This window comes from Schistocerca piceifrons, chromosome X (genome assembly GCF_021461385.2).
Source record: "Schistocerca piceifrons isolate TAMUIC-IGC-003096 chromosome X, iqSchPice1.1, whole genome shotgun sequence".
Taxonomy (NCBI): domain Eukaryota; kingdom Metazoa; phylum Arthropoda; class Insecta; order Orthoptera; family Acrididae; genus Schistocerca; species Schistocerca piceifrons.
This window is the reverse complement of record NC_060149.1, coordinates 785558437-785581667: the sequence shown is the minus strand read 5'-3', so window position 1 is coordinate 785581667 and position 23231 is coordinate 785558437. Positions and strand designations below refer to the sequence as shown.

General features: G+C 41.1%; 1 protein-coding gene across 3 annotated transcripts in view; it reads left to right on the top strand.

Moving 5' to 3' along the window:
* LOC124721148 (cullin-5) overlaps positions 1-22675 on the top strand; it is a 237388-nt gene extending 214713 nt beyond the window's left edge. For 2 of the 3 annotated variants that reach the window (XM_047245967.1, XM_047245966.1), the window contains exons 16-17: positions 13873-14081; positions 21298-22675. In XM_047245967.1, the coding sequence (XP_047101923.1) occupies positions 13873-14067 (195 nt within the window). In that variant the 3' untranslated portion in view covers positions 14068-14081; positions 21298-22675. Of the gene's footprint in view, positions 1-13872; positions 14082-16143; positions 16227-21297 lie in introns of all 3 variants that reach the window. The other variant, XR_007006279.1, reaches the window with a different exon arrangement.
* The last annotated feature ends 556 nt before the right edge of the window (positions 22676-23231 follow it).

The following is a 23231-nucleotide window of genomic DNA, read 5'->3' as shown; positions in this document are numbered from 1 at the left end:
TTTATGTATATAGAGAACAACAGAGGTCCTATGACACTTCCCTAGAGCACTCCTGGCGATACCCTTATCTCTGATGAACACTCGCTGCCGAGGACAAGGTACTGGTTTCTGTTATTTAAGAAGTCTTTGAGCCACCCACATGTATGTGAACTTACTCCATATGCTCATACCTTCATTAACAGCCTGCAATGGGCCACTGTGTCAGATGCTTTCTGGAAATCTAGAAACGTGGAATCTGCCTGGTTCCTTTCACCCATAGTTCTCAGTATATCATGTGAGAAAAGGGCAAGCTGAGTTTTGCATGAGCAATGCTTTCTAAAACCATGCTGATTCATGGATGTAAGCTTCTTAGTCTCAAGAAAGTTTATTATATCCAAACTGAGAATATGTTCAAGGATTGTGCAGTAAATAGAAGTTAGGAATATTGGCCTGTAATTTTGCGGGTCCATTCTTTTATGTTTCTTATATACTGGAGTCACCTGCACTTTTTTCCAGTCAGTTGGGACTTTTTGCGGGGTGAGAGATTCACGATAAATGCAAGCTAGGTAAAAGGCCAATGCCATAGAGTACTCTTTGTAAAATTGAATTGGGATTCCATCCGGACGTGGTGATTTATTTGTTTTCAAAGCTTTCAGTTGTTTCTCTATGCCAGCTGTGCTTATTTGTATGTCGTCCATATGGGAGCATGTCCAATGGTCAAATGGCAGTATGTTTGCATGGTTCTCCTGCGTGAATGATTTCTTGTATGTGAAATTTAAAACTTTGGCTTTCATTTTGCTATCTTCAACTGCCACACATGACTGGTCAACAAGGGATTGAATATAAGCCTTAGGCCCGCTTAGCAATTTTACACATGACCAGAATTTTCTCGGGTTCTCTGCCAGTTCTTTTGCTAAGGTGTGACAGTGGTATTGTTTTATGCTTCGCGCATAGATCTTTTCACAGATGCACGAATCTCTGCTAACCTTTGCTTGTCATCATTTGTGCATCCTCTGTTTCTTCAGCATCCACTGAATTTCATTGTTAAACCATGGTGGGTGTTTTCCATCCTTTATGCACTTACTAGGCACATAACCCTCCAGACCACGACTTGCGATCTGCTTAAACTTTGCCCATAATTTCGCTACATCCATCTTACTGGAACTAAGTGCTGCCAATTCACTGTCTAAGTGAGATGTTAATAACTGTTCATCTGCTCTATCTAGTAGAAACACTCTGCTACCCTTCTTGATTGACTTTTTAACTTTAGTAATCACAGTTGCTGTACTAACATCATGATCGCTAATCCCCGTTTCTGTACTGACATTGTCAACAAGGTCTAGCCTATTTGTGGCTACAAGGTCTAAGATGTTTTCATTGTGTGTGGGCTGCTGAACTAGCTGCTCAAGACAGATTTCAGAAAATGTGTTCAAAAGTGTTTCACATGACTGTCTGTCTGTTCCCCCCACAATGAATCCATAGACACCCCAGTCTATACTCGGCAGGAAATGGGAAGATCCCATTGTAAAACCACTAGTGTGTAGAGGAATACTTGTATACTTACTTACTACTCAGCTCCACATCCCTTGAAGAGCCTTGGCCTGCAACACAATGTCCTGCCATGCTATCCGGTCCGTTGCTTGGTGTCTCCATCCTCTGACACTTGGCTTTTTCATGTTTTCTTCAATTCCATCCACCCATCTCTTTCTGGGACATCCCTTCCATCATCTGCCTCCAGCCTTGCCATCAAAAATCCTCTTACATGTTCTGTCTTACTCAATTCTGACCGTGTGTTGTGCCCACCGCAGTCTTCTTATTTTAATGGTGATGACATTGTCAGTTTCTTCAAAATGTTATCTAGTTCTACATTTGTACGGATGAGCCAACATTCTTGATCATATATTGGGCAGTATATGTTACGCAGAACGTTTCTCTCCTAAATGCTAAGGATCCTTTACTTATTTGTAGTCATGGTCAGCATCTCAGCACCATACATAACAGCCGGTCTTATAATTGTTTTGTAAATGAGGATTTTAGTTTTTAGTTATAGAAGTGAGCTCCTAAGCATGGGTAGTGCAGCAAGGTACCATCTGTTGCCTGTTGCTATTCTAGCTTGCACCTCAATGTCAAGTCCGCAGCTCGTGGTCTAGTGGCTAGCGTTGCTGCCTCTGGATCACAGGGTCGTGGGTTAGATTCCCATCATCATTTGTGACAGTGGTTAGATTGGATTGTGTAAAAAAAATTGATTGGCAACTACATGGAGTGTCCTGTGCACCACGACCAGATAATGGATATACTTAGAAGGAGAGACAGCATTGGTCGTATTTTTTTGTTTTATTAACCGCAAAATCTATTTTCGGTCACTTAGTGACCATCCTCAGTGCTGTAATATACAATTTAAATTGGTAGGCACTGGTGTCAACAAGTTTAGAGCGATCACATAAACTCAGTGTATCCCCACCATATTTGAGAAGTTCTGCCTGGATCTGATCTGCTCCAGGTGCCTTATTGTTTTTTAACATCTTAATAGCGTGTATCACTTTCTCCAGTGTGGGTTCTGGTGTTAAGACCTCTGGTCCGTAATAAGTTATTTCCACCAGTTCTTATCATTCAAATCTTTCTACTTCTGGATTCAGTTACTCTTGGAAGTATTCTGACCATCTTTCAAGTATTTTATTACTCTTCCCTATCAAATCCCCTTCTTTTCTCCTACACATATTTGTTCTGGCTTGAAACCCAGGCTTTCCTTCTTTAATCCTTTGGTACATTTCATGTATTTGCTTCCCATCTCCTAGCTGTTTAACTACTTCCAATTTTTTTCTCGTGCTCTTTTTCTTCTGTCTGCAAACCCTCTCAGCTGCATGGTGCTTCTCATTATATTCATTCAGATATGCTCTACTGCTTCTATGAAATAATTCCATTCATTCTATGTTATGTTCCTCGGTTCTTCTTGTACATTCTTCGTCAAACCAATCTGCCTTCCTTTGAGACTGTATGCAACCCAAAACTTCTCCAGCTGCCTCGAGGATTGCAGTCTGACATTTCCACATTATTTCTGTAAGTTCAATTGACATGTTGGTACCATTCTTAATCACCTCTTCTATTTTTGTCTGATATACTCTCCGTATTTCTTTTAACTTCAGTTTCTTAGTGTTAAAACTCTATTGTTTGTGACCTTTTTGTCTCCTCAACAGTGAAATCCTTTGCCTAAATTTAATTCTCACTAGATTATGGTTTGAACTGCAGTGAGCTCCATGTTGGCTCCCAAAATACATTGTCTGATCTGTGTCTTCAATCAGGCAATGTATGGTCTATATGATTTCTAGTTTGTCCATCTGGAAGCATCTTTGTTTCTTTGTGTATGTTTTTGTGTGGGAAACATGTACTGCTGACAATCATGTTTTTGCTTATAGCAAAATATGGAGGCTATGTCCTCCTAAAGTTGGCTGATGGGCCTCTCCTTTTAATATTTTTGCATTCAAGTCTCCCATTAACATCTTATCATGTTTGGGAGCCTGAACATACAATTGCTCTAACTTTGCTATAAAACTCGTCCTTCTGTTGTTCATCTGCCTCCTGTGTGGGTGCATGTACATTTATTACTGTTAAGTTTGAAAATTTTCCCCTTAATCTTAACATGCAGATCCATTCATTGATTGGTTTGAAGCCCAACACTATGTTTCAGTTCTTTAGTGACCACAAAACTTGTTCCAAAGGTATTTGTTGTCCTGCCACTATAGAAGGTAGTGAAATTTCCCGAGTTCATTATGTCACTCCCCTTCCACCTAATTTCCTGGAGAGCCAATATTTTTATACCGTAATTGTTTACTTCCATTAGCAGCTGACATGGGCCTCCAGCTTGGTATAGATTCCACACTTTCCATGTTCCTATGTACATTTCTCGTATCCTCTTTTTTTTGTTTGCTGGGGTCGTCATCAAAATATCTGTCTGGCTTATTCATTTGTTAACATTCGCAGCAACTGGTTTTTACAGGGGAAGACTGGCGATCTTCCACCCAACCATTGAGGGGGGGGGGGGGGGGGTTGCCCCCTTACAGCTCGCCAGGTAGCTGGCTCCATTTTCAAGGGAGCATCCTTAGCCTTTCAAAACCCCTCTGCAGACTGCAAGGCAACAGTTGATGGTTGAGGGCTTCTCTTCCTTTCTTCCAAGCCATTGACCCTCATACCTGCTGATTTTGGTCTGCTCAAGGTATTTTATTTCCCTGGCACCCTCCATATCTGTAGAACGTTCTCCTCTCCGCCGCTTGGAGAGGCGCCTGATGGGGGACCAGCATCCCCCACACGGGGTAAAGGAATACAGGGTGGTTCAAATTGAATGGGACAAAAATAAAATATTCCTGTGATTACAGTAATTACTTTAGTTCAGAAATACATGTATAACCTGGAAGATTAGCTCTCACAGTTTAGGTTGGCAACAGTGAAATAATGGAAAGTCACTGTTGTTGTTAATCACTTGCATTAGTATTCAAAATGGTGGCATCCCTGATAGAAAAGGCGTATTGTCATAGAATACATATAAACATCATCAATAATAATTGTTCAAAGACATTTTCAGACCTAGCTTTTGTAAAGTGGCACCACACCATCACAATACTGCTAGATGGTCAAAGCAGTTCAAGGTGACAGGGTACATATGCAAGAAGAAAACTGTGGGAGGACCATCCATTGACAATGAATGTGATGCCCCAGAAAATACCTATGTCATGCCAACAGAGAAGTGAATGTTTTGCAGTGAACAGTATGGCATGCATTGAGCAAGGGTATGCAGTTCAAATCTTGCAGGTGCTGAAACTAGTTGATAAACCAAAATGGAGACTGCTCACATCTCCAGAGTAGCGAGTTACATATTTAGCTATCCCTGTGTTTTACTAGTAGTATATTTCTTAAATTTCATGTGTGTTTTTCTAATTAAGAGGTTTAATAATGCATGATTAACTGTGTGTGAAAATTCAGGCAGCCAGCAGTGTTGCTTTCATTTTTTTCAGAACAGCCAGCTACACAACTCATTTTTGCATCAGCGTTCATTGGTGACATATCAGGAGGGTAGCAAGTTGTGTATCTAGGCTTTTATAATTAGTGCTTCAGTTAGTCTTGCTAGCATGTGTAGGATGCATGCGTGCATGCTGCGTGTGGACACCAGAGTACCTGGCTGCAGTTCACAAACAACTGAATGAATTTTTGGCTATGGTCAGACACCTTCACACTGCTGCCTCAGGGTGTAGCGGTTGCAGAGAATCACACACATCATATGGAACACCGCCAGGTGTCGCTTGTTTCACCCACAAGTTCTGCTTCCAGGTCTCCTCCCAGTGTTCCTGACGTGATAGATCAACCCTCACAGCAGGGTGATTGGCAGGTGGTAACACTTTTGTGTTACTAGAGGCAGAGGGCCAATGTGGGGGTTGACTTTCTGGCCTCATATATTTACACTATGAGTGAACAGATGGCCTTCCATTCAGCAGTATCCGAGCAGGCACTCATCGGCGGGGGTTTGCTAGTTATCAGCTGATCCAATGTTAGGCGCATTATGGAGCCCCTTAGGAAGGTGCCATTCGAGGCTGGAAAGAAAGCCAATGTGTACTTGGTACATCTGCCAGAGCACCTCATCTAAAATGTGGAGGTGGCCTTGCCTGAGGCTATAAAGTTTGCAGGGCGCAGAGATCTTCAAGTTGTGGCTCACGTCGGCACCGATGATGCTTGTCGCACGGGTTATGAGGCAATCCTCAGTTTTTACAGGTGGCTGGTGGAGGTGGTGAAGGCTACTAGCCTCACACACTGAGTGAGTGCAGGCAGAGCTCAAAATTTGCGGTATTGTTCAGAGATGATCAGGGTCTTTTGGAGTGGAACTGAGTGGAGGGTCTCAACCAGAGGCTTCATTGGCTGTGTGACAATCTTGGCTGCAGATTTGTAGACCTGCATTGTCAGGTGGGGTTTGTAGGAATCACCATGATAGGTCAGGGGTGCACTACACAAAGGAAGCAGTTGCTTAGGTAGCAGTCTACTTGTGGAGTACGCATGGATGTTCTCTAGGCTAGGCAGTAGTTTGAGGTACTCTGATGAACACTCACCCGTTGATCTGAAGACAGCAAAGTCAGACCACGTTCAGAGTAGTCAGACTTTAACTGTCAAAATTTTATCAGTAAATTGTCAAAGTATTCGTAACAAAGTTCCCAAATTTATTCTCCTCCAGGAAACGTCTCATGCTCAAATTATTCTTTGGATCAAGAGTAGCAGAAACCTGAAGTAGAAAGCTTTGAGATATTTAGTGATTCATGGAACATCTAAGAGACAGATTAGATGCCATAGGAGGAGGTGTGTTCATCACAGTTGACAAAAATATTTTCACAATTGAGGTTGAAGTTGAGTGTGACAGTGAAGTTGCCTGGTTGTGTATTAACAGGTCTAAGTGGAACCAAGTTCATTGGTGAGTGTTATTACTAGCCACCCGATTCCACTTTGACAGTTCTGGAGCTTCAAAGGAAGCCTGTGGTCAGTAGTGTGCAAATACCCAGATCATGCACTACTAGCTGGAGGTGACTGTAAGCTACCAAATATAGAGTGGGATGCCTATGGGTTTATCGCAGGGGGTGGGGCATTATAATCAGTCAGTCTTGTAGCCTTGCAAAGTACTTTTGAAAGTAGTTTTCCGAAAACTATCTTGAGCAACTAGTTTGGCAGCCCACAGGCAATGGAAATACTGTATACTTTGTAGCTACAAACAGGCTAGAGCTTATCAGCAGCTTCAGTATAGAGACAGGGATAAGTGATCGTGATGCCATCATAGTGACTTTACTTATGGAAGTTAATAAATCAGTCAAGTAGGGTAGGAAAAAGTTTCTGTGAGAAAGAGAAGATAAGCAGTTGTTAGCATCTCACTTTGAGAATTAATTGACATCACTTAGTTCAGTAATATGGGCCCACAAAATTACAGACCAGTATCCTTAACATCTGTTTGCTGGAGAATTTTTGAACATATTCTCAGTATGAATATAATAAATTTCCTTGAGTCTGAGAAGGTTATGTCCACAAATCAGCATGGTTTTAGAAAGCATCGCTCTTGTAAAACTCGGCTGGCTCTTTTCTCACATGATATATGGTGAACAGTGGATGAAGGGCAACAGGCAGACTCCATACGTCTAGATTTTCAAGAAACTTTGGGCATGGTGCCCCACTTCAGACTCTTAAGAAAGATCTGAGCATATGGAAAAGGTTCACAGATACACTAGTGGCTTTGAAGGCTTCTTAAGTAATAGAAGCCAGTATGTTGTCCTCGATGACGTGTGTTCATCAGAGACAAGGGTATCATCAGCAGTACCACGGGGGAATGTGATAGGACCACTATTGTGTTCGATATACATAAATGATCTGATGGACAGGGTGGGCAGCAATCTGCGGCTGTTTGCTGGTAATGCTGTGGTGTGCAGGAAGGTGGTGGAGTTGAGTGACTGTAGGAGGATACAAGATGCCTTGGAGAAAATTTCTAGTTGTTGTGGTGAATGGCAGCTAACTCTAAATGTATAAAAATGTAAGTTGATACAGATGAGGAGGAAAAACAAACCTGCACTGTTAGACAGCATTAGTAGTGTCCTGCTCGACACACTCATGTCATTTAAAAATCTGGGCATAATGTTGCAAAGCAATGTGAAATGGAATGAGAATGTGAGGGTTGTGCGAAGGTAGTAAATAATCAGAATTCTGGGAAAGTGTGGTTCACTCTAAAGGAGACTGCGTACCCTCCACTGCGCACCGTACGGTAGCTTGCAGATTATGTGTGTAGTTGTAGATGTACACAAAACCAGCATGCCTGTCTGGAACATGGACATGATACTCTGAAACAATGTTTTCTGAGCCATAACCAACCGCAAAGTCTTCGGTCCTTTCTTCTTCACAGAATATGCTGTTACAGGCATAACCTATCTTGATATTCTCTCTCTCTGCTGGTTACCCTAGTTGAAAGAAGAGGTACCAGACTTCATTTTCCGTCAGGACAGAGCCCCACCACAGTGGCATAACTTTGTACCTAACCATCTCATTGAGCATCTTCCACAGTGCTGGATTGGTCATGCTGGCTCAAATGATGTACCATTCCTGTTGCGGCACCCCATTTCTCCTGACCATACACCACTTGATTTTTTCATTCGGGTGATGTGTGAGTACATGGTTTACATCCCCCCATTTCAACAGGATTTACAGACTCAAAGCCAGTGGATCGTCGGCGTGATTAACTCCATTGATCGGGCTAAATTGGATTGGGTCTGGCTGGAAATGCAGTACCGGATAGACATCTGCTGTGTCAAAAATTGAGTCCACAGTGAACATCTGTGAATGTCCGTAGAAACTCTTAAGAGTTAAACTTTCTGTTTATATGTGTGTTTCCTGATCTGAAACAATCAGTACTGTAGTCATAGGAATACTTACCTCCCCCCCCCCCTTTCATTTTTAATCACATTGTATTTTCAGGTATCGATATTCAATCAAAAGTAGAGTTTCTTGAAATTCTTGAAGACAGCAAACTAGAAGAAAATCTTAATAAAACATAACTTGAATTATTTTAGTGGAAGGTTGGAGGCTAGTACCTGGTGTTACTGGAAAAATGTTTGCAAATGACCATACCATCCTCCACAACTTACAGGTGTGAAAGTAGACTTTGATGTATTTGTTGTGACAGTGCCATGACATTTAACAGTGCCGCCACGACAGTACGCGCAAACGGTGATAGAGGCGCTCCGCAACTCCGCTGAGCGCGGGAGCGCCACCTAGCTACGAACGGCGCCGGCCGCGTGTCACGGCACGGCAGTCGAATAAGGGATACTGAGTTGTTGTTATGCAACCAGCTATTGTTTCTAAGTGAGTGTGTTTGAACATCCACGCAATTATTGGTGATTAAAGGTTATAACACTTTTTGGCGACGAGGTCGGATATTTTCACTGCGTTGTGGATTTGTGTGTTCGTGACGGGGCAGACATGGAACAGCTTATGCAAGTGCTCATTGAACAACAAACGCAGCTGACTGCTGCTATTCAGGTGTTGTCGACGTCGCTTACTCATCATCTGTCTTCCTCTTCTCCGCCTCCATTCCCTCCTTACGACGAGGCCGCTGAAGACTGGGAGGATTATGAGAAGCGTTTGCGGCAACACTTCTTGGCTTTCGGCGTAGTCGACGCTCCTATGTGTAAGTCGTTATTTCTATCTTGGCTTTCCCCACGGATCTATCAGCTGCTATCTCAGTTAGCCCCTCTGTGGGAACCTGCCTCTCTGTCCTTCCAAGAAATTTGTGACTTATTGTCTAACTATTACTGAAAAAACACCCACGTCGTTGCCGCCTGTGTGGCATTCTACCGATGTCGTAAACAGCCCCATCAATCTTACCGGGCTTGGGCGGCGGAACTACACGGTCTGAGTAGGAAATGTCAGTTTGTCACTGACACTCATCACGAGTCTTATGCTGATTCAATGGGTAGGAATGCTATTCTACGGCTTGCTCCCGATAAAGTAGTTCGGCAACGTGCCCTACATCTGCCAAACCCGTCGTTGTCGGAAGTTCTAAGCATTACTCAATCCTTTGAAGTGTCTCATGCTGCTGGCGCGCAAATAGACGCATGGTGTGATGTAGGCGCTGTACAGTAAACTTTCGACATGGACAATTTGCCTGTTTCACAGGAGAACGAAGATGTGGCGGCGGTTCACTCGCGTAAACGACGTCGCGTTGGGCCGCAACGCTCGCAGCGAAAACAGCAACCACAGGAGCAGGTTCGTTCCGCACTTCCTTCTTGTCCACGTTGTTTCGTACAGCATGACAGGGCCGCATGTCCAAAACATTGGGCCACGTGTAATTCATGTAGGAAAAAGGCCACATTGCTTCTGTGTGTCAGTCCCCTAAAGTTCCTGTCGACGAGGATGAGGCATCGGACATGGATGTTAACTGTATGCTTTCACAAACAAATAAGTTGTTTGTTACTGTTCGTGTTCTGGATAAAGACATTCGCATGCAAGTGGACACTGGCTCTGCAGTAACTCGCATTAATTTTCGCACGTATTTGGAGTTGGGCTCCCCTCCCTTGTCTCCAGTTACGCGAAATCTGAGAACTTATAATAAACAGAAAATTCTTATCATTAGCCAGTTTGATGCTTCCACTGCCTACAAGTCTGTTGTTAGGCCCCTCACGTTTTATGTGGTGGATCATGCAGGCACTGAAAACCTGTTCGGTTATGATGCTTTCCAGTTGTTCGGGTTCTCCATTGATGATGATGTGCACCTCATATCTGAGGATATTCCGTATCAACAGCTGGATGGATTGTGTTCTGAATTTTCGTCCGTGTTCTCTGCTGGTCTAAGTTGTGCCAAGGATTTTGAAGCCCACATTACTCTTAAACCTACAGCTCGCCCTAAGTTTTTTCTGGGCGCGCCCTATTCCGGTGGCGTTGCGTGCACCTGTCAAGGCTGAGATAGACAGATTAACAGCTTCAGGGATTCTCCTTCCTGTTACCTCCAGTGAATGAGCATCGCCAATCGTGGTGGTTTCTAAACCAAACGGGAGTCTGCGATTGTGTGGTGAGTTTAAAGCCACTGTCAATACTCAGAGCCTCATTGACACTTATCCTCTTCCCCGTCCTGAGGAGTTATTTACCAAGCTCGCTGGGGGCCAGTTCTTTTCCAAACTTGACTTATCGGAGGCGTACCATCAGTTGCCGTTGGATGCTTCTTCCAAGGAATTTTTCGTCATCAACACTCCTTGTGGGTTGTATCAGTACCAGCGGTTACCATTTGGCGTCACTAGCGCGCCAGCCATTTTTCAGCAGTTTTTGGAACAGCTCACGACTTCCTTTCCCGGCTGCATAAACTATCTGGATGACATTGTCGTCACGGGGGCCTCCACTGAGGAGCACCTTCGCAATTTGCGTTCACTGTTTCGGGTTTTGCATTCGGCTGGGTTGAGGTGCAATTTGGACAAGTCACAGTTCTTCCAACCCTCCATTGTGTATCTTGGTTTCCACTTGTCCCGTGAGGGTATACGTCGTCTACGTCAGCACGTTGCGGCCATTAATGCTCTACCCCGGCCGTCTACGGTCAAAGAACTTCACGCGTTTCTAGGCAAGATTGCTTATTATCACAAATTCATTCCATCCGCAGCGGCGGTAGCTCATCCTCTGCATCAGCTGTTACGCAAAAACGTCCCTTTCTGTTGGTCCAACGAGTGTGAGCAGGTTTTTGTCCGCCTGAAGGCTCATTTGCAGTCGGCGCCTTGTCTTGCCACATTCCGTTTGGGTCAGCACTTGGTTCTGGTGACTGACGCGTCACAGGGGCTGTTCTCGCCCATCGGTATGGGGATGAGTCGGAACGACCCATCGCCTATGCTTCCAAGACCCTCAACAATGTGCAACGGCGTTACTCTCAAATCGAAAAGGAAGTGCTCGCTATCATTTATGCTCTAAAAAAGTTCAGCATTTTTTTGTATTGTTCTAAGTTTCACCTTATCACCGACCACAAGCCGCTGGTCTCTCTGTTCAGCCCATCGGCGTCACTTCCGGATAAGGCAGCTCACCCCCTGCAACGTTGGGCCTTATACTTGTCTCGTTTTCACTATGAGATTCACTATTGCCCCACGGCCCAGCACGCCAATGCAAACGTTGACGCATTGTCGTGATTGCTGATGGGCCCCGACCCAATTTTCGATCGTGATGAACTACTGTTTCCACATTGATGAGGAAGAACGTCGTCAAGGGTTTTCCACTTACATGTTCGCAGGTTGCGTCGGCTACTGCCCGGGACCCGGTCCTGCGTCAGGTGATCGGTTTTGTTCAACGGGGTTGGCCGGACAGGACCCAAGGCCGGGCATCAGATCCCCTTCGCAACTACCATGCCTTGCGCCTTCATCTGTCTGTTCGTGATGGTGGTGTTCTTTTGGCCACGGATGGCGCATCTCCACGGGTCGTGGTGCCAGCCTCTCTTCGCAAAGATGTTCTCAAACTGTTGCATGAAGGCCATTGGGGTATTTCTTGGACTAAGTCCCTGGCCCGCAGGCACATTTATTGGCCCGGTATTGATTCGGACATCGCCCACATGGTTGCTGCGTGTGGTCAGTGTGCTCAACAACTGGCTGCACCTCGTACAATGCCCTCTCCATGGCCTGATCTGGCGCAGCCATGGGAAGGGGTGCACGCCGACTTTGCCGGCCCCTTCCTCGGTACTTATTGGCTACTGTTGATTGACGCCTTCTCGAAGTTTCCGTTTGTTGTTCGATGTCCGTCGCCCACCACGGCGGCGATGACGCTGGCTTTGTCCAAAATCTTTGCACTAGAAGGTCTTCCATCCACGATCGTCACGGACAATGGCCCTCAGTTCTCTTCGCAGGCCTTCCGTGATTTTTGTACTGGACAAGGGATTCATCATGTTACAGCACCGCCCTTCCATCCGCAATCGAATGGGGAGGTCGAGCACCTTGTCCGCACTTTCAAAAGCCAGATGAAAAAATTCCGTAGTGATTTTTCCACGGCCATGGATGTCTCCGCACTGTCGATGTCTCCACGGAAGTGAGAGGTTTTTTTTTTTTTTTTTTTTTTTTTTTTTTTTTTCTTCAAGGGGGGGAAAAGTGTTGTGACAGTGCCACGACATTTAACAGTGCCGCCATGACAGTATGCGCAAACGGCGATAGAGGCGCTCCGCAACTCGGCTGAGCGCCACCTAGCTACGAACGGCGCCGGCCGCATGTCACGGCATGGCAGTCAAATAAGGGATACTGAGTTGTTATCATGAAACCAGCTATTGTTTCTAAGTGAGAGTGTTTGAACATCCACGATCCACGCAGTTATTGGTGATTAAAGGTTATAACAGTATTGTAACAACAACAACAAAAAAGTGAGAAGCTGAATGAATTTGAAGCATTACTTAAGAGATACTTGGCTGATATTAAAGCAAACACAAAAAATATATTACAAATAAGCAGAACTAACAGTCTCAGTGACTCATTATTTCTTGGAATCTCAACCCTCCAATGTACATGTCACGTAGCAGCCAGACTTTGTTGGAAGTGTTGTCTAATATCTGATCTCATTCATCACTAATGGTCTCAGAAAGGTTTAGTTATAACTGAAAAGTTGATTTTGAATTTTCTTTATTGTATGCGAGATCATGGATAATGAAGTCTAGGAAGAGGAAAATAAAATGCTGAGCATCATGTAGCTATTGTTCCAGTAGAAATTTGATCAACACATTGAACCATGATACCAGTATTCAAAGAAACTGTTGCTATACAAGCTTCTATGATGATTTCATTGTTCTCTATGTTGTGCATTGCAAGCTAGACATATTTTCAGTTACAACTTTTGATCCTACTCTTGTAGAGGACTGGGAATGAATTGTGGGAATATTGAGAAATGGTAATTAATTGATTATGAAAAGTACAGATTACTACTCACCACATAGCAGAGATGCTGATTGACAGGTAGGCACAACAGAAAGACTGTCAACGCGAGGGGTGTGTGTGTGTGGGGGGGGGGGGGGAGGGGGGGGGGTTGTTGTCTAGTTCTGATGAAGCCCTTTTTGGCCGAAAGCTTTCTTGTTTGACAGTCTTTTTGTTGTGCCTATCTGTGACTCAGCATCTCTGCTATATGGTAGCAGCATTCTATACTTTTCATAATATTGTCATTATTCCATCTCAAATTTCCCATTGTTTAATTAATTGATTGATTATCATATTGTTTTCCATTTGTGGTGAATTATTCACTTCTGAAGCTTGTGCTAATCATTGTTATTGAATAGTGAATAGTGTTAGTCAAAGCCAGCATGGTAATCACATTCCCTGGCTTATTTGTTTTTGCTCCTTCTAGTCACATTTAGTTATTGAGTGTTAACTATTATTACTCTGATTCTAGGAGGCTGTTATCAAAATTCTGAAAATGCGTAAACGAATTACAAATGTCCAACTTCAAACAGAACTTGTAGATATCTTGAAGAATATGTTTCTACCCAGCAAGAAGATGATCAAAGAGCAAATAGAATGGCTTATAGAACACAAATATATGAGAAGAGATGAAGACGATATTAACACATTCATATACATGGCATGAAAGAAAATGTAATGGTATGTATTTCATAGTTTGTTTTCGAATGGCTATTGCAGAAAATTGCTAAGTGCTTGTGTTTCACAGCAGTCCTTGTGTCTGGTACTAGTGCAGTAGGGAGTTGTGCAGTTTATTTGGTTCCTATTATTGCCAAATAAGTGCTGAGGGGTGATTTCTCTACCAATGAAACACAGTCTATTTCACACTCTATCACTCTTCTGCTGTTGATTTAATACTAACATTTCTGCACAACTGTGCCATCCTCGGTAGATGTCTTAAGTTACTTATTATTAAGAAATGTCAATAAAATGGGCATAGTGCATTAAATGCAGTACTACTGATTTTGGTTTGGCTATGTTATATATTGTGACTGGCAAGCAAACACACACCTGCTTGCTGTTTGCTAATGAGCACACCGACAACCTTCTTGAACTCATGTGTCTTGAAGTATTTGCTGTTTTGGACCACAGCGGTAAATGTGTCAGCAGTCAAGATTACAGCAAACAGTGCTGAACTCTCTCTGAGAGATTTGTACTCATTGCAGTACTCGAGACTTGATCAACCTCTGGGCAAAGCTGTTCCATTTATGATGGCTGTTCATATGAAGTGACAGTCATATCACACTGTGTGATCCAGTCCCATCTTTTCACTACACTTCAGCTATCTACTGGATCTGTGTTTGCATCCCTGACATGGCAGCACATCGTGTACGAATCAGTGTGTCATGTTACTTCCCATAGACATATAATCCTGTATCATTTGAACTCACCTGCTTGTATTGTATCCTTTGACATTAATGTTGCTTTCACATTTCCACATTGTTCAGTGGCTTGTCAGTAATAGAGCTTGTTATAACACAGACCTTTCTGGCTTCACGAGAGAGGATGCTACTAGCTGTCTCTCTGCAGTTGTAATCACTTATTGACAATATGTTTTCCTGTAAATTGTTGAAGTTTCAGTTTATTCAAACTATTCATTTTAGGTCTTGCCGTTTCAAAACTGTTAAGAGCACATTCCGAAACTCCACTATAAAAGTGGCGAGGAGCAACTCTCTGTCTATTGATTGTGATTTAAGTTTTCATCGGTGTACCAAAATCACTTCAGGCAAACGCCAGTGTGGTTCCTTATCCCATAAAAGAATATTTTGTGTGCAAAAATATAACCAAGTTTATATTTTCCCTCAGTGGAGAACGGTGTCGTCTCATGAAGTACCTCCCGCATGCGCAAAAAACTTTCTTAATCTACAAACCAATGTTATGGTGAATTCAAGAAAAATGTTTTATTTTGACATAATTACAGATGATACTATGTGTGAAAAAATTTAAATGTTTGTGTTGCACACAAACTCTACATTTCAGGTACCAAACAGGCACTTTATTTGCATACTCGACCCCTCCTGTTCGTCTTTTATGTATTGTGTTTGTAAAAGTCTGGAAAATATTTGCCTGTAAGACGTGTCACTTTCGGTCTACACCGTGTTTGTCAATTGGATGTGTCTTGTAGATTAGAGGACATAGGCAACTTTTTGGTGAAATTAATTGGTCTTTATTTTCTGATATTTTCTGACTATGTTCTTTTACACAGGAGGTATGTGTTGAAACACACAACCTACAATAAATGGTGATAAAAGTCTGATAGTATCAATCTGATCTGGGATATACTTTGTCATTCAGTTTCAAAGTCGACCTTGTATCTGCATGCTGTTATTTATTCTCCCTTCTTCAGTTTTTCTGAAATTAGGGAACTCTAATGTATGCAACTGCATTGTGCCGACAAAACCAGCATATTATTTGTTGACAAATTTTGGACTAGTGTATCACTTGTCAAGTTAACTGCATAAACCATTTCCAAGAAAGTTGTGTGAATGTTCCTTGAGAATTTGGCATGTTATTTCCTTCTCAAAATACTGACTACCATAACTGATGAAATTTCATTCCGTATCTTCTACTCTTCAAAGGAATAGATTAGCTTCATTCAAGGTGTCTGTTTCAGAGCCACAGCAATGATCATGAACTTATTGTAGCATATGAAATGATCTGTATTTAATCTTATATACTTCATAATTGTTTGTGTTTCGAATAGTTTGATGCCATTGAAGTATTTGTCTGCAAAGTGGAGAAATTTCAACAGAAGAGGAAGTTTCTTCATCCGGATTCCTAAGAAAGGTGTGTCGAGCAACTCAGAAGTATGGTTTGTGTTATCAAGCACTTTTTGTTAGTGGCACATTTGTAAAAGTGGGACTCGTGCAGATACAAAAGCACATGGCAGCATTTTGTTGCAGAACTGTATTTTCACCAGATGGTTTCAAATCCAAGTGCCTTTCATGTTTATCATTGACAACTCTCAAATGTACCTCGTAAGTTGTTATCACTTCTTGGAAGAACTGCTTATCCATTGCATGAGATCACTCACTAGCAAACAAGTTGCACTGTTCTAACATGACAACAGGTGCTAATCAGATAGGAAATGAGACTATTATGTAAGTTACAATATGCAAAAAGTTGTTTAGCTGCCGCAGAGGAAATGGAAAGCTGCTTCCAGAATAATTTTTACCAATAATTTTACTAACAGTCAGGTGCAGTTAAACATAATGCATGTTGTAAAGTAATTTTTTTCCTTGGAAATTTTACGCACTGAGCTATCAGTGCTGATCCAAAAGATGTAATTATGAAATAGCTGAAAAAATTGTACATTTCAGTTTTGTGAACAGTACAAGATTAGTTAATTCTTAGCAGGTATATTTTATTGTTGTCTTGTTGGTCTCAGAGTATCAATTTATTGGTGGTAATGTAAAATATGAGAGAGCAAACTGACTGTAAAAAGTAATTGCTAAAGGCTTCAGAGGTTATCTAAGTCTTGATACAGATCTAAGCTATTGTAAATGATGATTTTCTCAGGAAATTTTCAGTGAATGCTTTTCAACTTTCCAAATCACAATTGTCTTCTGTAAACCAAACAGTGGAAGGCGAAATACCTCACGGATGTGACTTACACGTGTGTGCATTTTAAAAATGATTGTGAATGTGGGAGATAAATTTTCCCATAGCTCACAAAACCGCCACACGTCTCACAACACTCTCGTTTCTTCACCACTCACATTTATTTTTGAGCCTAATTTGGTTTCATTTCAGTATCAAAAATAGTAATAGATGTACCAGACTAAGGGTCGCACTGAAAAAGTAATCCAGGTTCTTGCAAAGTTTAACGCAATTAGCCACAGTTGTCACTCAAAAGTATGGGGTGATTATAATTAAAGTTGAACTTTCAAACCGCTGGAGAAATAACACCACTGGTCAGAATGACGTTAAATTGCAATGGAATTTTACTGGAGAAGGGGGAAAGCGTATGGCAGAAGAAAGATAAATAGTTACAAAATGTAGCAGTAGATGGCGCTGTAAGCATCACAATTTAATAGTGGTCGACTACAAATGATAAATGAATCATACAACGATGCCTAAGGTGTTAAACAAACTGTAGTACTCAGTGTGCATGGGTGCACAGGTGTAATACTGTTAGTTACGTAAGCCCATCCACCACAGCAAGGTCGTATCACATTGGATGGAAAAAATCTGTTTTTAATTGTCCTGAGCCCAAAAACAAGCATGAATCAAAGCCAAATCAGATTATTAATTTCCGTGTGACTGGCGCAAAACATGTTCAGTACGCTGTCCACTGTTTCCTGCAACAAGTTGAAATCAAGAAATAGCGTGCTGCACAACTGATCAAAGCGTTTCCAGTGAGATGTTCAGAATGTGTTGCGCAATGCATGCCTTCAGTGCAGCTAAGTTTGCAATCAGAACACTGAACACATCATCTTTCATATAGCCCCACAGCCAGAAGTCACGTAGGTTAAGGTCAGGTGATCGGGACGGCCAGGCTGTAAGGAAATAGCAGTTGATAATTCTAGCATTTCCGAAATGGCGCTTCAGCAGCTGCATAGTTGGATCATGCATAAAAATGATCCCACCCGCACATCCACACTGTTGGGGAGCTGGATGACGTGGTTGCACAAAAGACACTCATATCATTTACCAGTGGCAGTACAGGTAAAAGGATCGGAAGCACCTGTCTCTTCGAGAAAATATGGCCCTATGATAAATGATGCTGTAAACCCGCATCACACAGTGACCTTTTCAGGATGAAGTGGTACTGGTTGATTTGCGTATGGATTTTCCATTGCCCATATTCAGCAATTCTGTGTATTGACATATCCTGTCAGATGGAAGTGGGGCTTCATCTGTCCATAAAATCTTCCGCATCTAATCATTGTCCACTTCCATGTGAGCAAGAAATTCTAAAGCAGAGGTCTCTTGCTGGCAGGTCAACAGGAAGCGCGTAGTGATGGGGAATTTTGAATGGGTAGCAAAGAAGGATGTTTTGCAGGATTTTACACACCGTGCTCACGGTTGTGTCCAGTGTTCGGGCAATTCTCTGTGCACTACACGTTTGCGTACCACCACTCGTCTCCCCCTGCATTGCTGTGGCCACTGATGTTGAATCAATTCATTTCCTCCCTCTACCAGGTTATGCACCAAAGGAACCTGTCTTTTCGAATTTCTTAATCATTTTCTCCAGACCCATGGCAGTCATCAGCCAACGCCTTTTTTCAAATCCTGCAGTGGCCAGAACTTCTGCAGAGCGATGTATGCACAGTCATCATTCTTGTAATACAGCTTTACAAGCAGAGCGTGATCCTGCATTGAGACAGTCATGGTAAATGTCGCAGACACGAAAGGAGGAAAAGCCGTGTACCTTGCGAGTTTATATCAACTTCAATGGGTGATGCGCATGACAGGTGTTTTCATTTACATATTCTGACATACAGTGCCATCTATTGATCAATTTTCACACTATTTTTTTTCTTCTGCTATACGTTTCCACCTTCTCTGATAATATTCCATTGCAATTTGATGTCATTCTGACCAGTGATGTTATTTCTACAGCGTTTTGAAAGTTTAACTTTAATTATAATCAGTGTCTATCTTTCTGATGGAAAAATTTATATAAATGAAAGTTTTGGGAAAAAATAAATGAGAAGAAATAAATGAGAAGAAATAGGGTCTTTCTAGGCCCAGGTGTAAATATTTTATTTGTCAGTACTGACAGATATGCTGTGTGTGACTGAAATAATGTATAGAAAACAATATCAGTGAAATCTATGGCAATAATTAAAGAGAGGGTACAGTTTTCAGGGTAGTGGGTTACAGTAAATGCACTATTTGTTGGGGCTCGTCTACTTCATTGTGAGCAACAGTCACATTTAACCTGATTGTAGTTACATCTGACTTTCTGCATGTTCAATAGTAAACAGGCTTATGTGTTTTGAAACTCATGAAACTAACAATTTTCTTGTTGCATAGTTACAGTTTCAGTTGTTTACTTGTTAGTATGTGCTTGCACTTTTGTCAAAACTGTACCCTTATTTGTAGGTTGGGAGATCATTGGACTGAAATGATGACCATCAAAACGTGTGGTCACCATCTCTCTGTAACAAAAAAAAAACTTATTGTAAAAAATGGGGGCCTCTCGGTTCTGTCTGTCTAACACCCTTTCTTTAATGAGTGAATCATTTAACGAGTGAAGACTATAAAATTTGAATACATATATCATTGCAAATGGCACACAGATTCTGTAAGATACCAGATGCAGTAGGACAGATTAGGTATTTCCAGTCTGTTGCAAATACCAAACAGAAGGCCACAGCTCTTGGTCATTAAGCCATTTCCTTTGTGTTTCATGTATGACTGACTTGCAAAATTTGTATGTTTACTTAAAGAAATAACGATGCTGGTACTAAAATCACCAGTAGTTCCTATAATGGTTGTAGGAAAATATTCAAAAACAGTATATCTGTCAGGCATTGCTATCAGATCTGAAACATGGAGAAAAAATGCACCCAATGTGCGTAAAATCGCGCTTTTGACAGAACTGTTGACCTGAAAGAGTATTATTGTTCGCCTACATTATCAAATACTCAAAAGTTTACTGCCCGCATCTCGTGGTCGTGCGGTAGTGTTCTCGCTTCCCACGCCCGGGTTCCCGGGTTCGATTCCCGGCGGGGTCAGGGATTTTCTCTGCCTCGTGATGGCTGGGTGTTGTGTGATGTCCTTAGGTTAGTTAGGTTTAAGTAGTTCTAAGTTCTAGGGGACTGATGACCATAGATGTTAAGTCCCATAGTGCTCAGAGCCATTTGAACCATTTCAAAAGTTTACTAAAAATACTACTGTTACAACATTGTCAGGCAATTCCATAACACCATAAACTTCTTTGCAGAATGAAAGATTCATTCTGGAAATTGAGTATATTTTTTGAAAACTCTCACCACAGAGGAATAGAAAAAGTTCCACATGCTTTGCACTCCCCCCTACTTGACTTCTTAATCCCTGTTTTGTCTTTAATAAGTTTCCTCTATAACCTCACACTCTGCTGTGATATATTGTCCAACACCCAGTTCTATCACAATAGTTATGCTAAAGAAGTAAAGGGTCTTGCTATGTGTATCACACATGTACAGTAGTGTACCAGTTGACCTTGCACAAGAGCTTTGGTCTAAAGCAAATATGGAATTTGTGTCCTAACTTTGAGAGACTTTGGAACCAGTTACGTTTATTTAATGTTTATTTTAGATAAATAAATGTTGTTTGTTTTGCATATTTAAATTAGCCAAATCTGGAGATCATTATACCACACTCATTGGAAGCTAAGTGACAGCTAAAGATGAAATTTACGGTGAAATAGACGTAAACAAAACTTAACAATGATTGAGGATTGATATATTTGGTAGCTGTATATAACATTTTGTATGAGTAAAATAGATTTGACAAAAGTGCCTCACAGCACAAAAATACCGAACTCTAGTAGCAGGTTATTCTTTTATAACACTTACATAAAAGTACAGTTGAAAAAACAGCTAAATTTAAACTAAATACTGTAAATTAATGTCAGAAAATGTGACTGTAATGGAGAGGAAAAATAAAATTCTACTTGAAAATGGAGGAGCTAATATGTGTAAAATAGAAGATGAAAAACTATAGGTCAAATAAATTTTCCTCCTTTGACATTGTGAAACAAAAAAGGTGATGGAATTATGAATTTCTGTCAAAAACATTTCCACTGTTACTTCATGCATTTGGTGTGGGTGCCTAGGAGAAACCTGGAGAAAAAAAGTAAATGCTAAATGTCAGGAGAAGTTAGGGTGTGATCAATTGAAGAATGGCTTTGCACTGTTTATTTCAGGTGCTGTCCGAAGGCATCCTGTGGTAACTTTGAAAAACAAATATCAAATATATGGATCATTAGTTGAATTAAGCTCCCATCAAAATGAGAGTAGACGTGTGCAAAAAGTTGCATAGGGAGTCTCCCTTTCTTCAACAGTGGGAACATTAAAAATGAAGACTCGTACTTTTTATTAGCTCATATCCTGTGACTACATGACTCTGTGATAGTGAATCAGTGTTTTGTTCATTTGTGACTTTATTTGTGAACTCAGTGAGAAATAAATACATGAAAATGTGTAAAAACAGTCAGACATAATTATAAAGAGCTATGGTTGTATGAATGAAGTGGAGACAGGGTGTTGCTGCTCCTTGATCTTAACCCTTTCCGCTCCTTTGTTGCACTCATCCCAATATTTCATGGGTGTTGTGAATCTCTCATGAACTTGAATTATGACTGTTTGTGCTTGCATTCATAAGTATGGAAGTACTGTACCAAATAATGGCCAATGAATACATCAGTAGGGGTCATAATGTAATAAAATCATCTTGCTTTATTGACTGCGTCAGTGTGCAGGTTGTTTGCAACTTAAGTCGATGTGTCACTGTGTAGTAACTGTGTGTCAATATGCAAATAATACATTTCTTTTTCCACTACCAATCCTTATGCATAATATTCAAATCTGAAATGCAACTCTGTAACATTTAACCTGAAGACTCTGTGTTACCCAGAGAATCTTCACATCTTTATTGCGAGCATGGCTTTCTTTATATTGCCATTCCTACATGAACATAATTCATTCTCAACTGTCTTTCCTTTGTCCAACAAGTGTCACTGTAGTAGCTGGTCATTTCTTCAGAGTTTTTTCCACATGTTTAAGGCAAAATTTCAGAAGTTTCTGATTGCTTGACATCAGGTGCTATTACATTATATAATTTTTTGGGTAATTTAATATTATTTTGTGTTTTTAATGTGAGATTTAAGATGCATGCAAAAACCATTTTTTGTGCTATGGCTTCCTGCCACACATTTGCAGTCATTAAATACTTCTGTTAAATGTTAATAGTTACCAAAAATACTTTTAAAATATTGTGTGAAAGTAGTGGTATCAGGGGTCTGCCATTGTCGTGAATATCGATCACATGCACTGAAATTTGTATTTGTGGTATCCTGGCTTCAGCTTTAAAAGAAGTCACTATATATTTGAAAAATATGCAATGGATGAAATTTTTGGGTACTACTCAAAAATTTTGTTTTGGTTTGTTTCGTGATGGATGTTCTACATTATCTCGATTTAGATACTGTGTATGTGTGAATAAGAATATCTTTACAAAGAACAATGAGTCTCATCAGACAATGTTCCATGTTTGTCATTTGGAAAGTGAGCATTATGTGAGTGTTTGCATGTATTGATTTGTTATTTAATAAAGAATATGTGTAAACATTATTCATCATTTGTTTACTGTTATTTTGTAATCCTACTATGTGCAGCAAAATAAATTTTCTTATATCTATAATTATGAAAAGCATAGATTGCTACTCACTGTAAAGATGACACATTGAGCTGCACACATGTTCAATGAAAAGACTGTTACACACTCACAGTGAGCTTTTGGCCAAAGCATTTTTCAGAGAAAGAAACGCGCGCACACACACACACACACACACACACACACACACACACACACACACACACACACACACACACACACAGGTGCCACCATATAAGTACAATTACTTTCCAAAACAAAAATATTGAGAAGAATGCCAGTCATTATTACCAATAAATAATAATTGAACGGATCAGTGTAAGACAGACATCATGCACTGCTTAAAATTGTACTCGTCATTTCAAATGTATGCAATGAAAGGAAGGGTACAGTGTCCATAACATTGAAGAAAAACTTAGATTTTGTGCAGAGTTCAAAATTTCAGACAGTTAAATGTTTTGGAAA